General features: G+C 48.5%; 1 protein-coding gene across 2 annotated transcripts in view; it reads left to right on the top strand.

Moving 5' to 3' along the window:
* The first annotated feature begins 9,110 nt into the window (after positions 1-9,110).
* Positions 9,111-14,629, top strand: part of PPID (peptidylprolyl isomerase D) — a 74,610-nt gene continuing 69,091 nt past the window's right edge. Inside the window, exon 1 of one of the 2 annotated variants that reach the window (XM_078775693.1) lies at positions 9,111-9,329. In XM_078775693.1, the coding sequence (XP_078631819.1) occupies positions 9,245-9,329 (85 nt within the window). In that variant the 5' untranslated portion in view covers positions 9,111-9,244. The remainder of the gene's footprint in view (positions 9,330-14,629) is intronic. The other variant, XM_078775697.1, reaches the window with a different exon arrangement.

Genomic DNA, 14,629 nt, shown 5'->3' with positions numbered 1-14,629 from the left:
TATTGAACTTTTTCGCAATTGTTTATGCATACTTCCGAATCCGCAAAATGGCGGCCTCCATGGAGCGGTTTGGTGCGTCAAAGCTTCGAAATTCTCAAAGGATCCTGCAAAATCTAGCTTTTCAACATAATACGTACGCGTTCATTCACAACACCGGCTTCACCGGCTATTATCTATCTATAATTCCACTAATCTCTGTGTGTATGTTTGTTTGTACGTTTGTTTGTTTGTATGTCTGTGACCGCTGTTTCTCGACAACTACCGGTCCGATATACTTGAAACTTGCCAGGTATATTGCTGGGGACCCGAGGATGTGCCTTTTCAAGGTTTTAAATTAATCGCAGAAGTACTTACCGAGCTATGTCCAAAAAACGATTCAACCAATCAGAGAGCAGCGAGCTATCACGTGTGCCGAACGTGGCGAACACACTCTGCCTCGGATGGCACATTTGAGAGCGTATTCATTTATTTCCCGTCGGCAAACTATGTTGCCGTTAAACTATGTTTTAAAACTAATTATAAAACTAATAAAAACTAATTTGCGATTCATCGTAACTGCGATATACGACCTTCCGGACAGTGAGGACTGCACTTCCGGCATCCAATCACAGAACGCGTTATTGCGTAGGCGTGGCCGATGTGAGAGCGAGCTGATGCTGAGCCCAGCGCGTGCGCCATTACGGTACGTAATTCGATTTCTTCCGGAGAAAATAATAATTTCTCGATTTCTTATGCGCATTATTTCTCCCAATTCAGTCAGAGCGAAGGGCGGAAGCGAAGAGCGTTGTTTTTTTTGTTTACGGGCGTACGGGCGGGGTAGAGCGTACGGGTAGCGTTTTTTTTTTTTTTTGGCACATTTGAGAGCGTATTCATTTATTTCACGTTTGCAAACTATGTTGGCGCTATGTTGGCGTTAAACTATGTTTTAAAACTAATAAAAACCCCGGGGGGATTGTCACTGTACTCGCAAGCCGTTCGCCGTTCGCTTTGGCGTTGCGAATGGACCAAAACATTTCATGCACCAAACCATTTCATGTAAAGCGTTCGCCGTTCGCTTTGGCGTTGCGAATGGACCAAAACATTTCATGGACCAAACCATTTCATGTAAATAGAGGGGGGGATATAATTTTAGATATAGATATAGTACGGGCATGCCCTAGTATATATAGTACGGGCATGCCCTAGTTATTACAAAAACGATACTACTGAAACGATACATTACTGCATTAAGAAACCTGGGCTTAATTTGTCCGAAGCGTTCCGAACATGAAGTATAACGCCTAAGGCCTATACATACCGTATCGTACATTATTGTTGGAAGACCCGTAACGCCGATGCTTTTGATATTTGATGGTCATTTTAACAATTGGTTTGTTTGTGTTTCACACTGAATGAAAAACGTCAAGGCAGAGCATGACGATTGTGATATATGACAGGTTCGACGATAAGTTTGGCATGAACGGCATATAAATCAAAATTGCGGTGTGCGGAGAGTCAGCCGCTGCACGGCCGTAATGACATCAGACATAATCAGCTCACTCTGTCATGTGATCACATTCTCAGCTCTGATTGGTATACGTTTGAGGGGACATGCATACATACAAACATACATACAGACAGACATACATACATACAGACGGACAAACACTGTTCTAGACGGCTCTGCCTGATGGGCTACGTCGTAATAAACCCGATGTTGAACACGTCCTCAACCATTTCTCGAACATGCATTTACCGATGTTGTTCAAACTTTGCACACGGATAATGAATGATGGCTTACATGTGCAAGTCATTTATTTTCAAGATCAGATCCAAGATGGCCGACTTGCGGCCATTTTGTTACTTAAACGTGTGCCCAACTATTTATTGAACATGCATGGTCCGATTTTGTTCAAACTTGGCACACACGTGCACCTCACTTTATTTTGTGATCTGAACAAAGATGGTCGACTGGTACACTGGCAGCCCTTTAGTTGTTAAAAACCCGATATTGAACACGTCATCAACCATTTCTTGGACATACATGGACCAATTTTGTTCAAACTTGGTGCAAAGACAATACATTATGCAGAAGATTTTGTTTTATAAAACAACCAAAGATGGCCGAATGGCGGCATTTAACTCTGGACAGCATAATTACTAAAACCAAGGGGGCTATGACATTTTATGTCTTTTTCTTCTTGTTTTATATGCAGGGCGATTAATAGATGAGTGTGCCATCCCTCGGATGAACGTTAAAATGGGTTTTGGCTCATCTACGAGCACATTCGTTGTGGATATTAAATATCCCACGGTTTCCTTCATTGAGGGTAGGCCAGTTATGACCGGTACTTTAACCAAGTTTCACATTCCTTGGACTGCAGGTAGCAAAAGTGGTCTGGCCTTCTTGGATGTCCCTTAACATGAGGTGATGAGGATACATTGCTGTCTGGGAAAACAGCTTCGGCACGATAAACAAATTGAAAACGTGATTCTCATGTCTTTTGTGAACGGCCTTCTTTGATATGAGAACAACCAATGAGATTAATTTATTTAAATGTTAATGTGCTCCGCCATGTCCATCTCCTTATTAAATACTAGCAGAAGTACCCGGCATTGCCGGGCGGGGGAGGGCAGGGAAGGGGGGAAGGGGAGGGGAACAGGGGGGAGGGAGGGAGGAGAGGGGGGAGGGGAGAGGGAGGGGGGGAGGGGAGAGGGAGGGGGGGGGGGGAGGGGGAGGGGGAGGGATGGGAGGGGGAGAGGAGTGGGAGGGGTGGGGGGAGGGAGGATTGGGAGGGTGGGGGGAGGGAGGAGTGGGAGGGTGGGGGGAGCGAGGAGTGGGAGGGTGGGGGGAGGGAGGAGTGGGAGGGTGGGGGGAGGGAGGAGTGGGAGGGTGGGGGGAGGGGGAGGTGGAGGGGAGGGCGAGGGGGGGGTGGGGGAGGTGGAGGGGGTGGGGGAGGTGGAGGGGGAGGGAGGGCGAGGGGGGTGGGGGAGGTGGAGGGGGGTGGGGGAGGTGGAGGGGGAGGTGGAGGGCGAGGGGAGGGGGAGGGGGAGGGGAGGGGGAGGGGGGAGGGGGAGAGGGGTGGGGAAGGGGTAGGACAGAAAGGAAGGGGTAGGGGGGAAAGGGAGGAGCATGAGGGAAAGGGAGGGGGATGGGGAAGGGGTAGGGCAGAAAGGAAGGGGTAGGGGGGAAAGGGAAGGGCATGGGGGAAAGGGAGGGGGAGGGGAGGGGAGGGGGAGAGGAGGGGAAAGGGGAGGGGGGAAGGGGAGAGGAGGGGAAAGGGGAGGGGGGAAGGGGAGAGGGTAGGGTGGAGGGAGAAGGGAGGGGGAGGGTAGGGGGAGGGGGAGGGGGGAAAGGGAGGGGGAGCGGGATGGAGGGGGAGGGAGGGGAGGGGAGGGGGAGGGGGAGGGGCAGGGGAGGGGAGGAGGGGGGAGGGGAGGGGGATGTGGGGAGGGGAGGGGGATGGGAGGGGAGGGGAACGGGGGGAGCGGAGGAGAGGGGGGAGGGGGAGGGGAGGGGGAGGGGAGGGGGAGGGGAGGAGAGGGGGGAGGGGGAGGGATGGGAGGGGGAGAGGAGTGGGAGGGTGGGGGGAGGGAGGAGGGGGAGGTGGAGGGAGAGGGGGAGGGGAGGGGGGAGGGGAAGGGGTAGGACAGAAAGGAAGGGGTCGGGGGAAAGCGAGGAGCATGGGGAAAGGGAGGGGGAGGGGAGGGGGAGGGGCATGGGGGAAAGGGAGGGGGAGGGGAGGGTAGAGTCCCTGTATAAAGAGAGTTGCGCCATGCGCTGACTCAAGATTTCTGGTCACGTGATTTCGTGGCGCCATTTTGTGTCTAACTTCACCGTGCGTGAACGTCAGCTTGGTACGGGAATGTTGTTTATTGCCAAACAAAATGACTGGTTGTTCTGCTTTTGGTTGTTCAAACCAATCTGGGAAATATAAGATGTATAGATTCTGTACTGAATGTATGAACCAAGTTTTGTACTGAATGTTTACTGTGTTGGCCTCATCGTGTTCCTGGTGAAATTAAACAAGTTATGGTGAATACGACGTCTTATCTGTGCTTTTCCATATCTGTTCGACTCGACGAACCGTGCACACTGCAGGTATTTTAAAAAGTTTTTTCTCTGTTTAATTACGGCTTGGCGCAGTCGAAAATTAAGTGTTAATTAAGTCGCCAGCTATGAAACATATTAATCGATCAGGCAATATCCATCAGAGTTCTGGGCAAGGGTGTAGTAATAAATGAACGTTTCAATCTTACTAGATGCCGATGACGTTTTCCTTATGTCAGAGACAGAAGCTGACTTGCAGCTTGTTAAGTCATTACAATGGAAATTGAATATAAATGTCGATAAAACTAAAGTTGTACACTATAGAAATATGGCAATACCATGTACAGAATTTGTTTTAAGTGTGTTAGACTATATGTCGGCTGGAAGTCCTACACCGGAATTGCTCTCGGCACCCTTTAAAAAATATTGGATATGCCCACACTCCTTTCTAAAAGTTATTAAAATTCAGAGAACGACAGCATTGGTTTGTCTTACTTATAATGTTAGCTCTTATATGCAGTGTTGGCTTGTAATATGCCTTGCCATACCACTTTTAATATCACCACACAGCTCTTTTTCACGGCAATAGCTGAGTTTTTGACAAAACAAATATCACCTGTATGTAATAATAAGACTAAATATGTGTAGTAAATTTTTTTTTAGCAGGTTTAGAATATATCACCCCATATCGCGAATGTACATGTATATCTAATCCAACACACTTAGACACAAAATGGCGTCCAAATTTGAGTTGACACAACTCTCTATATACAGGGACTCTAGGGGAGGGGAAAGGGGAGGGGGGAAGGGGAGAGGGTAGGGTGGAGGGGGAAGGGAGGGGGAGGAGGGAAGGGGAGGGGAGGGATATAGATGGTTACTGGCAATTGATCACATCCAGAAATGATGTAATCCACACAATTTATGTACTTTACATAACGTTAATAGGAATACATGGCCGTGTAGATGGGCAATACAGTTTGTTTGAAATAAATCACAAATATCAGATGAAAGTGAAAAAAAACCTATGTGGTGTGAATGGCAATGTTCCTCGCTGAAATGTGAAAAAACTGAATTACGTGCGAACGCATAACTGTGAGATTATGGCGGCAAAGTTGGAACATCACGTGATCCTAGCAGAAGTATCCGGCATTGCCGGGTGGGGGAGGGGAGACCCGTACATTCCCAACCCGTACATTCGCCCTCTCGACTCAAGCTCGTATTCGATTCGTATTCGAAATCGAAAGGGGGAAAGGGGAAATCCTTCGTATTCGAATTCGTAAACACGAAATATGAATTAAAATTTAATTCATACATCGCACAAAATCGACACAAAACACGATCGCATAAAGGTGAAAAACGCAATGGCTTTTCGCCCTGAATCACGTGCAAACGTGTGACGTGTGACGGGATGGAACATCACGTGATCGCTCTGAGCGAATCAGCGAGCTGCTCGCACTGGCTGAGATTAGCGGGTACTTCGCTGAAATGCGCTCAGGTAAATATGAATAAAAAATATGGATCTCGTCAAATATGGTCTCAGCCATGTTTGTCCCAGGCTCAATGGCCATGTCTATGCCAAATATCAAGCACGTGAGCCTCTCCGTTTCGGAGTCTATCGGTAACATTACACACACACACACACGCACGCACACACACACACACACACACACACACACACACACACACACACACACACACACACACACACACACACACACAACTGTGTTTTATATATATATAGATACTGTTGTAGTGGTTACCTTATTCACTTGTCGCGGTTAACTTATCCGCATGTGACGGTTACCATTACGATGGGTTTGGTCTAACCCACGCACACGGGCTTGTGGTTGTGTCGTCGTGACGCACGCGCGGCTGTTGGAGCCACGCCCTCCGAAGAGGGTTCTTGGTTTTATATAAGCCGTTACGACTTCCGTTCGCGAGCAGTTGCTGGAGATTTCTGTACAATAAACAACCTTTTGTACCCAACGAAATGGCCTCTTCTTATCGTCTTCGGCAACCGCTAAACTGGTGACCCCGTTGCCCCCGAACTTATTCGGGGGCCAAATGAACACGGCAGGATTGCGACCGCAATTTCTTCCACAAGACCTAAACTCGAACTGCCGGAGTTTTAGCAACGACGAGCGGCCATGTGATTCGCGCATCGCGCTCGGTTCCTCCTCTACGACTAGAGGGGCGAAGCATCTCTGGGACCCTCCAGAGATGGGTCCGAAGCACTCCGAAGGAACGCCGTTACGGGGCGTTGGCGGCACGGCTACTTCGTCGCCTTCGCGCACACAGGCCGAGTACTGCTGCTCGTCGCCTCCGCGCACACAGGCCGGGCATGGCTACTTCGTCGCCTTCGCGCACACAGGCCGAGCACCGCTGCTCGTCGCCTCCGCGCACACAGGCCGAGTACTGCTGCTCGTCACCTTCGCACACACAGGCCGAGCACCGCTGCTCGTCGCCTCCGCGCACACAGGCCGAGTACTGCTGCTCGTCGCCTTCACGCACACAGGCCGAGTACTGCTACTTCGTCGCCTCCACGCACACAGGCCGAGTACTGCTGCTCACCACTCCTACTACTGCTCTTACGGCGGATCCCAAGGCTGATGCTCCTGCAACTACAGCTACTACCGCTGCTCATCTCTTGCGCACGCACGGCTGCTTTGTTACCTTCGCACGCACTGGCGCCTCGTTGTCTTCGCGCGCACTGCTGCTCGCCACTCCCGCAATTCCTACTGCTGCAACTACAACGGCTCCCGCTGCTCAGCACCCGCGGCCCGGCTCTGTTCCACCCGCGGCCCGGCTCTGTTCCACCCACGGCCCGGCTCTGTTCCACCCGTGGCCCGGCTCTGTTCCACCCGTGGACCGGCTCTGTTCCACCCGCGGCCCGGCTCTGTTCCACCCGCGGACCGGCTCTGTTCCTCCCGCGGCCTGGCTCTGTTCCACCCGCGGCCCGGCTCTGTTCCACCCATGGCCCGGCTCTGTTCCACCCGCGGCCCGGCTCTGTTCCACCCGCGGCCCGGCTCTGTTCCACCCGTGGCCCGGCTCTGTTCCACCCGCGAACTACGTACACGCCCGTGGCGTGCCTTCTGGAGGGGCGCATGTAGTGGTTACCTTATTCACATGTCGCGGTTGCCTTATTCATTTGTCGCGGTTAACTTATCCGCATGTGACGATTACCATTACGATGGGTTTGGTCTAACCCACGCACACGGGCTTGTGGTTGTGTCGTCGTGACGCACGCGCGGCTGTTGGAGCCACGCCCTCCGAAGAGGGTTGTTGGTTTTATGTAAGCCGTTACGACTTCCGTTCGCGAGCAGTTGCTGGAGATTTCTGTACAATGAACAACCTTTTGTACCCAACGAAATGGCCTCTTCTTATCGTCTTCGGCAACCGCTAAACTGTACTTGAACCCCTCCCATCTCCCGGACGTGGGTTTAGGCGGTTTTAGGGTGAAGAATGTACAACACCAACCACACACTATCCCTTGAGAAGACCCCTTCACAGATATCACAATCAGCACAAATACCGGTATACACAATCACCCATCCATACTCAAACTACCTACAACTACAACTACAAGGCCTGCCGATGTCCCTCAACCCCTTGGGTCTTCAGTTCGAGCCCCTGTAGTACCGTTAAATAACACCAAGTGGGTTGATTCGGCATGTCATTCTTCCGAGGTCGGCAAAATGAGTACCAGATGATTAGTAACAGGGGCACTGTATCAGCGGCACAGCCTCGCCTCCAGAAGATGATGCAATCAGCAGCCATTGGCTGTATACGAAACACAAACACCAACAAAACAACAACAAAACAACAACACCAACAAAACAACACCAACAAAACACCAACAACAACACCAACAAACAACAACACCAACCCCGACACCAACAAAACACCACCACCAACACCAACACCAACAAAACAACAACAACAACAACAAAACAAAAACAACACCAACAAAACAACAACACCAACAACAACACCAACAACAACACCAACAAACAACAACACCAACCCCGACACCAACAAAACACCACCACCAACACCAACAAAACAACAACAACAACAACAACAAAACAACAAGAACACCAACACCAACAAAGCAAGAACACCAACACCAACAACAACAAAACAACAAGAACACCAACACCAACAAAGCAAGAACACCAACAAGCAACAACACCAACACCGACACCGACACCAACAAAACAACAACACCAAAAAAACAACAAAAAAACAACAACACCAACAAAACAACAACAAAACAACAACAACAACAACAACAAAACAACAACACCAACAAAACAACAACACCAACAACAACACCAACAACAACACCTTCACCAACAAAACAACAACAACAACAACAAAACAACAACAACACCAACCAAACAACAACACCAACACCAACAAAACAACAACAACAACAAAACAACAACAACACCAACAAAACAACAACAAAACAACAACACCAACAAACAACAACACCAACCCCGACACCAACAAAACAACAACAACAACAAAACAACAAGAACACCAACACCAACAAAGCAAGAACACCAACAAGCAACAACACCAACACCGACACCGACACCAACAAAACAACAACACCAAAAAAACAACAACACCAACAAAACAACAACAACAACAAAACAACAACACCAAAAAACCCAACACAAACAAAACAACGACACCAACAACAATAACAACATGCCGTTATTAATAAACAACTAAAGGTCCAATATAATCATCGGAATTAATATTAGGGATATAAAAATACGATGTCACGAAGAGAGGAGTGAGTCGAATGTGACTTTCTTTGATTTTAAAAATAAAACCAAAAGGAGACATGCAATGGCACTGGTTTGGAATCGCATGAGGATGTATATAAATATATGTACAAGCTTAAGTGATACTCTTCCTTCTTTCTTTGTCTGTACTTTTTAACAGTTTTCTAACGTGAGTAAATTTACAGTTATTCAAAAACAAAACTATAGGTTCAATATATAATCGGAAATTAAAAAGTAAATATTTATCCAACTAGCGTTTAAAAAAATAGAATAAAAATAATAATAATAATACGACGTCACGAAAAGAGGAGGGCTTAGTATGTTGGGCCATTTTTAGCGAACGTAGTCCAGTGTGGGGACTGGGGCTGCACGTGCGTGGTGCAAACATTTATTTTTGTGTCTCATTCAGAGCCTCATGGGTCGTTCAAGTCCGACTGATCGTCCGTCCAACGTGGCGAATCCCGTCGTGTTTTTAGACATAACCATTGGAGGAGACTCTGGTGAGAGCTGACGTTTTCATTTTTAAATCCATGCTTGAACAGGTTATATCTCACGTGGTGCCCGTAATTAACATACAGTTTACAAGTGCATTACATGTGTGTGTGTATATATATATATATATATGTGTGTATCTAGCCTATATGTATATATATATATATGTGTATTTCGTACCTTGTAATTAAATTTAAAGGAGCAGTAGAAAGAGGGGGGGGCAACACCAACAGCATGCCGAAGGCGAAGCCAGAGGGAGACTTGGACAAACAATGGGTTTGGGGAGGAATGGGTATTCAAGAGAAGATGCATGGAGTTTTTTTTTTTTTGTTGTATACTGAATCGAGGCTCGTGAAAGAGCTGACATTTACTTCACAAACAAATCAACCAGACAAACAAAATATATAAAAAGAGGGAGCGGAAGACAAGAGAATGGGAAGCACACAAACACTTGAGAGCACACAACATTTAAGAGCAGGGAGATGTGTGGGAGGGAGAGGACTTGGGGGGAGGAGGCGTGGGAAGGGGTGGGAGAAGTATAAAACACAAGGACACCAAGGACTTCCAGGACAGAAGTTGGTATTTCAAAAAGTGGAATTGGGGTGAAATTAGCGGGGGTAGAAAAGATCAAGGTTTTGGATGGGGGAAGATAAGAGATGGTGGTGAACAGCTGTTTTAAAGACATGGAGGTGGAGTGGGATTGAAGAGAGTGAGGGAGTTTGTTCCAGAGGCGGGAGAAAAGAGGAATGAAGGAGTGAAGGTGAGCAGAGAGTCTTGATTTTGGCAGTTTAACCATAAGAGAGTTGCAAGCAGATCTTGTGCATCCTGTAGGAATATTTGGGGGACAGAGCAGAGAGAGAGCTGGGGAGGGGGGGGGGGGGGCAAGGCCGGAGAGGAGTCGGTAGAAGACAGAAAGACCACCAACCTGCCTGCGGTGATTGAGTGAAAGGGCCTTGGAGTTCGCTTCATCGCAGGAGATGCCAATGATTCTGAAAGCTTTGGTTTCAACAGTGTGAAGCCGAGCTAGGTGTAAGGCAGGAGCACCGGCCCAGAGGGGAGAACAGTATTCCATTGAGCTGCGGATGAAAGCCTTGTATGTGGTGAGGAGCTCAGGTGTGCCAAGGAAGGACCGCACGACGGAGGATGCCCAGTCGGCGACTGGCTTTGGAGGCCAGCTTGGAAACGTGGTTTTCCCAGGAAAGATCATGGCAGATAGTGAGACCCAAAATCTTGAATGACAGAACTTCTTGGAGAGGAATATTCAGAAAGTGGATGGGAGGGTTGTCCAGTCGGTCTTTTTGGAGAGACATCGTAAGAGTGTGAGATTTGTCAGGATTGAAAGACATGTTCCACTTGTTTGCCCAGTCTGTGATTTTGTCCAGGTCTGCAGAGAGCGAGGAGGCTGCAGACTGCCGATCTGAGGGATGAAGAATGGAGCGACAGAGAGTAGAGTCATCAGCAAAGAGATAGAGAGGATTTTCAAGAGAGTCGGAGAGATCATTGATGAAGACCAGAAAAAGCACAGGGCCCAGAACACTGCCTTGGGGAACTCCAGCCTGAACAGGAAGAGGAGATGAGAGAAACCCATTCAGGGCCACACGTTGACTACGACTAGAGAGGAAGTCCGCCAGTTGATAATATATGATGTTGATAATAAGGATGCAGTAGGAAATGCCAAGGAGGGAAATCTGGAAATATGGAAGGAGGAGGGATTTGGGTGGTTTTAACAAGGATAGAATAGATCATCGTTTTGAATTGGGGATGATCTGAGATGGTGGTGAACAGCTGTCTTGAAGACCTGGTGGGAAGACTGAGATTGGAGAGGATTTGGAAGTTGGTTCCACAGGCAGGAAAAAAGAGGAACAAATGAGAAGTGGTGAGCAGTAATCCTAGATTTAGGTATTTTCACCAGAAGGTGTTTGATAGTGGACCGTGTGTACCGTGCAGACACCTGAAAGGGGGAGGGGGTGATGAGGGGTGCAAGACCAGAAAGGAGGTGGTCGAAGGCAGAGAGACCACCGACATGTCTGCGATGGAAAAGCGATAGGCTCAGCTTCATCACCGCAAATTGCAATAATCTTGGAGGCCTTGCTTTCCACTGTATCAAGCTGAGCAAGATGTCCCATTAGGTAACAATTCTGTTACTGTGCTACCTTGTGATGGGGGTTTGACCAAACTTGGTATAAGTATATATTATGATGCAAAGCTGAACTGATTAGATTTCAGCGTCAAAAGTCAGAGGTCATGTCGTAAAAAAAATGTGAAACATGAGAACAGCTGAATGGATTGAAATCAAACTTGGTGCAAGTATGTATAATGATCTACCAATGTGGGTGGAGGCATATCAGTCGACGTCACAATGTTGAAGAGTGCCGTTCTAGTTTTTTCAAGGTCTGAAGAGGGAATATTTGGAGGAAAGAGGGAAGAGGGAAGAGGGAATATTCACCGTTTGCCCTTCACGTGACTCGTGGTGGTCCCTCTCGGCTCTCCCCCCGTTGGTATTTTTGTGCACATAAGATTGTTCACGGTTCTGTTTAAATATTATTTAAATATGTATAACCTTTCCCCTTCAGTGTTTTACTCAGTGGTATTTTACAACACGCTGTTTTTCTTCCTATTTAAAAGGCTTTTCTCAATTTCCTCTCCAACTCATTCCACCTCAAAAAAAAGAAATTCAATATCTTATACGTCTCCCTCACTACATGGTCTAAATTCACATTCATTCCATCCCTCCTCCATCGTTCTGAATCGGATTGCTAACTTGAAAATCACAACAAACCCAATTTGTTATCAATGTTCGTCTTTCATTAATCATCCACTTTCTAAACTCCCCTCTTGCCCCTCCCCTCCAAATCCCCCCCCTTGCACCTACACTCCTAAACTCACCCCTTTCCCCTTCACTCTTAAACTCCCCCCTTGCCCCTCCACTCCTGAACTCCCCCCCTGCCCTTCCCCTCCTAAAGTCCCCCCTTGCCCCTCCCCTCCAAATCCCCCCCCTTGCCCCTCCACTCCTGAACTCCCCCCTTGCCCTTCCCCTCATAAACTCCTCCCTTGCCCCTCCCCTCCAAATCCCCCCCTTGCCCCTACACTCCTAAACTCCCCCCTTGCCCCTCCACTACTAGACTCCACCCTTGCCCCTCCCCTCCTAAACTCCCCCCTTGCCCCTCCCCTCCTAAACTCCCGCCTCACTCCTCCCCTTCAAAACTCCCCCCCAACTCCTCCCATTCAAATCTCCCCCCTTACCATTCCTCTCAAATTCTCCCTCCTCCCCCCTCCTCAAAGTTGCCTCCTCCCCACCTCGTCTCCCTTCTATCTCATGTCTCCACCCCCCCCCCCAACCTTCTTCTTTCCTCTGCCCCCCCTCAAACAACCCCTCACTGTGCCTCATCCCTTCACCTTCAAACCTTTCATCCTCCTCATCCTTCCCTTTCTTGGAACTCTTCTGCAATCGCTGACACACTAACAACTGCTCTCCCTACCTCCCCCTCTCATCCTTCATCTTACCCTATTCCTCCCCTCCCCTGTCCTGTACCCGATGCTCCCCCTCTCTCTTCATTAACGGTATGGACCTCAAACATCCGGGGCCTTCGCTCAAACCTGACTGATCTCTCCATACAGGTTGCTTCTGACAATCCAGACTTGATCTGCTTAACAGAGACTTTCTTCCTTCAAGATGTCTCTGATTCCTTAATATCTCTTCCTGGTTACTCCCTCCTCCGGTATGATAGACCTGAGCCTCGGCCTGGTGGTGGGGTGGCTATCTTTATCAAAAACTCTCTTCCTCACTCTCCTTGCACTGCCCTCTCTCCTCCTCACCCCCAGGAGTACCTCTGGCTACGGCTTCCTCTCCGCTCCCACCTTTTGTTCATATGTGTTCTGTACCGTCCCCCAAACAGTGATGACTCCATCTACATTTCACTGTCTGACAACATGGACCAACTTCTATCCACTCATCCCAACTCTCTCTTCCTCATATGTGGTGACTTCAATTGTCATCATGCCACCTGGTTGGGTGTGGGTTCCTCTCTCACCAGTCATGGCACCTCAGCAAAGGACTTCTGTGACTCACTGGGATTGACACAATCTGTCAATTTCCCGACCCGGATCTCAGCCAATGGAGTATCTTCTCTTCTAGACTTGGTTATGACTAACTTCCCTGCTAATGTCTGCTGCTCTTCTTCTGCTCCAATCGGTTTTTCTGATCATGTGCTTGTCAAAGTGGACATCTCTCTGGCCATTCTCAGAGAGCCTCCTCAGCGTCGACGAGTCTGGCATTTCACTCAGGCCGACTGGGACGGTCTTCAAGCAGCCATCAATCGTCTGGATTGGTCTCCCATCTCCACTGCCTCTGACATCAATTCTTCCTGGGAATTCTTCCAAAGCAAACTGATCTCTCTCATGCACAGATTTATCCCATCTCGCCTTCAGTTGTCTTACCCTTCCTCCCGTCCATGGTACACTGAATCTTGTGGTGAGGCAGTTGCCCTGAAACAACTTGCCTTTGCCTCTTGGAAGGCTAATCCAACTGAAGGAAATCTCAGTTCCTTCCACCAAGCTCGGAACAAGTGTGTGTCTACCCTCAGGAGTGCCAGGAAGCACTATCTCTCCTCACTCAAGAATGAACTCTCAAACCTGTCTCCTTCCTCCAAATCCTGGTGGCGTCTGGTCAAATCCGTTTCTGGTGTTTGTTCCCCCTCCATCCCCTCCCTTACCTCAAATGGCCACACAATTGACATCGCACGTGACAAAGCCGAATGCCTCAACTCTGTGTTTGCCTCAAAATCCTTAGTCCCAAACCAAACTCAAAATCCTTAGTCCCAAACCCATCTCTCTCTGTTCCCACCTTTCCCAGTCGAACCAAACTGCTCCTGGACTCTGTGACCTTCTCTCCTGACAAGGTGGAGGAGTTTTTGTCAAACCTCGACTCTGATTCTGCAACTGGACCAGATGGCATCAGCCCACGGGTCCTAAAATCCTGCTCTGCCGCTCTATCTCACCCTCTCTCTGTTCTTTTCACCCTATCTTTTGCTCAAGGTCATCTGCCAGCATCCTGGAAATCAGCAAACATTACCGCTTTACACAAAAATGGTGCAAAAACAGATCCTTGCAACTACAGACCAATCAGCCTGCTCCCAATTATCAGCAAAGTCATGGAATCCATCATTGCTTCGGATATGAAATCTTTCCTCTTCTCCAATGGCTTGATCTCTGATCATCAATTTGGTTTCAGACCAGGTCACTCTACTCTGGACATGCTGCTTCTGCTGTCTCAACAATGGATGGAGGTCCTCAATGCCAAACAGGAAAT

The sequence above is a fragment of the Myxine glutinosa genome, chromosome 1 (assembly GCF_964187855.1).
Source record: "Myxine glutinosa chromosome 1, kmMyxGlut1.1, whole genome shotgun sequence".
NCBI lineage: Eukaryota > Metazoa > Chordata > Myxini > Myxiniformes > Myxinidae > Myxine > Myxine glutinosa.
This window is presented reverse-complemented; position numbering and strand designations above follow the sequence as displayed.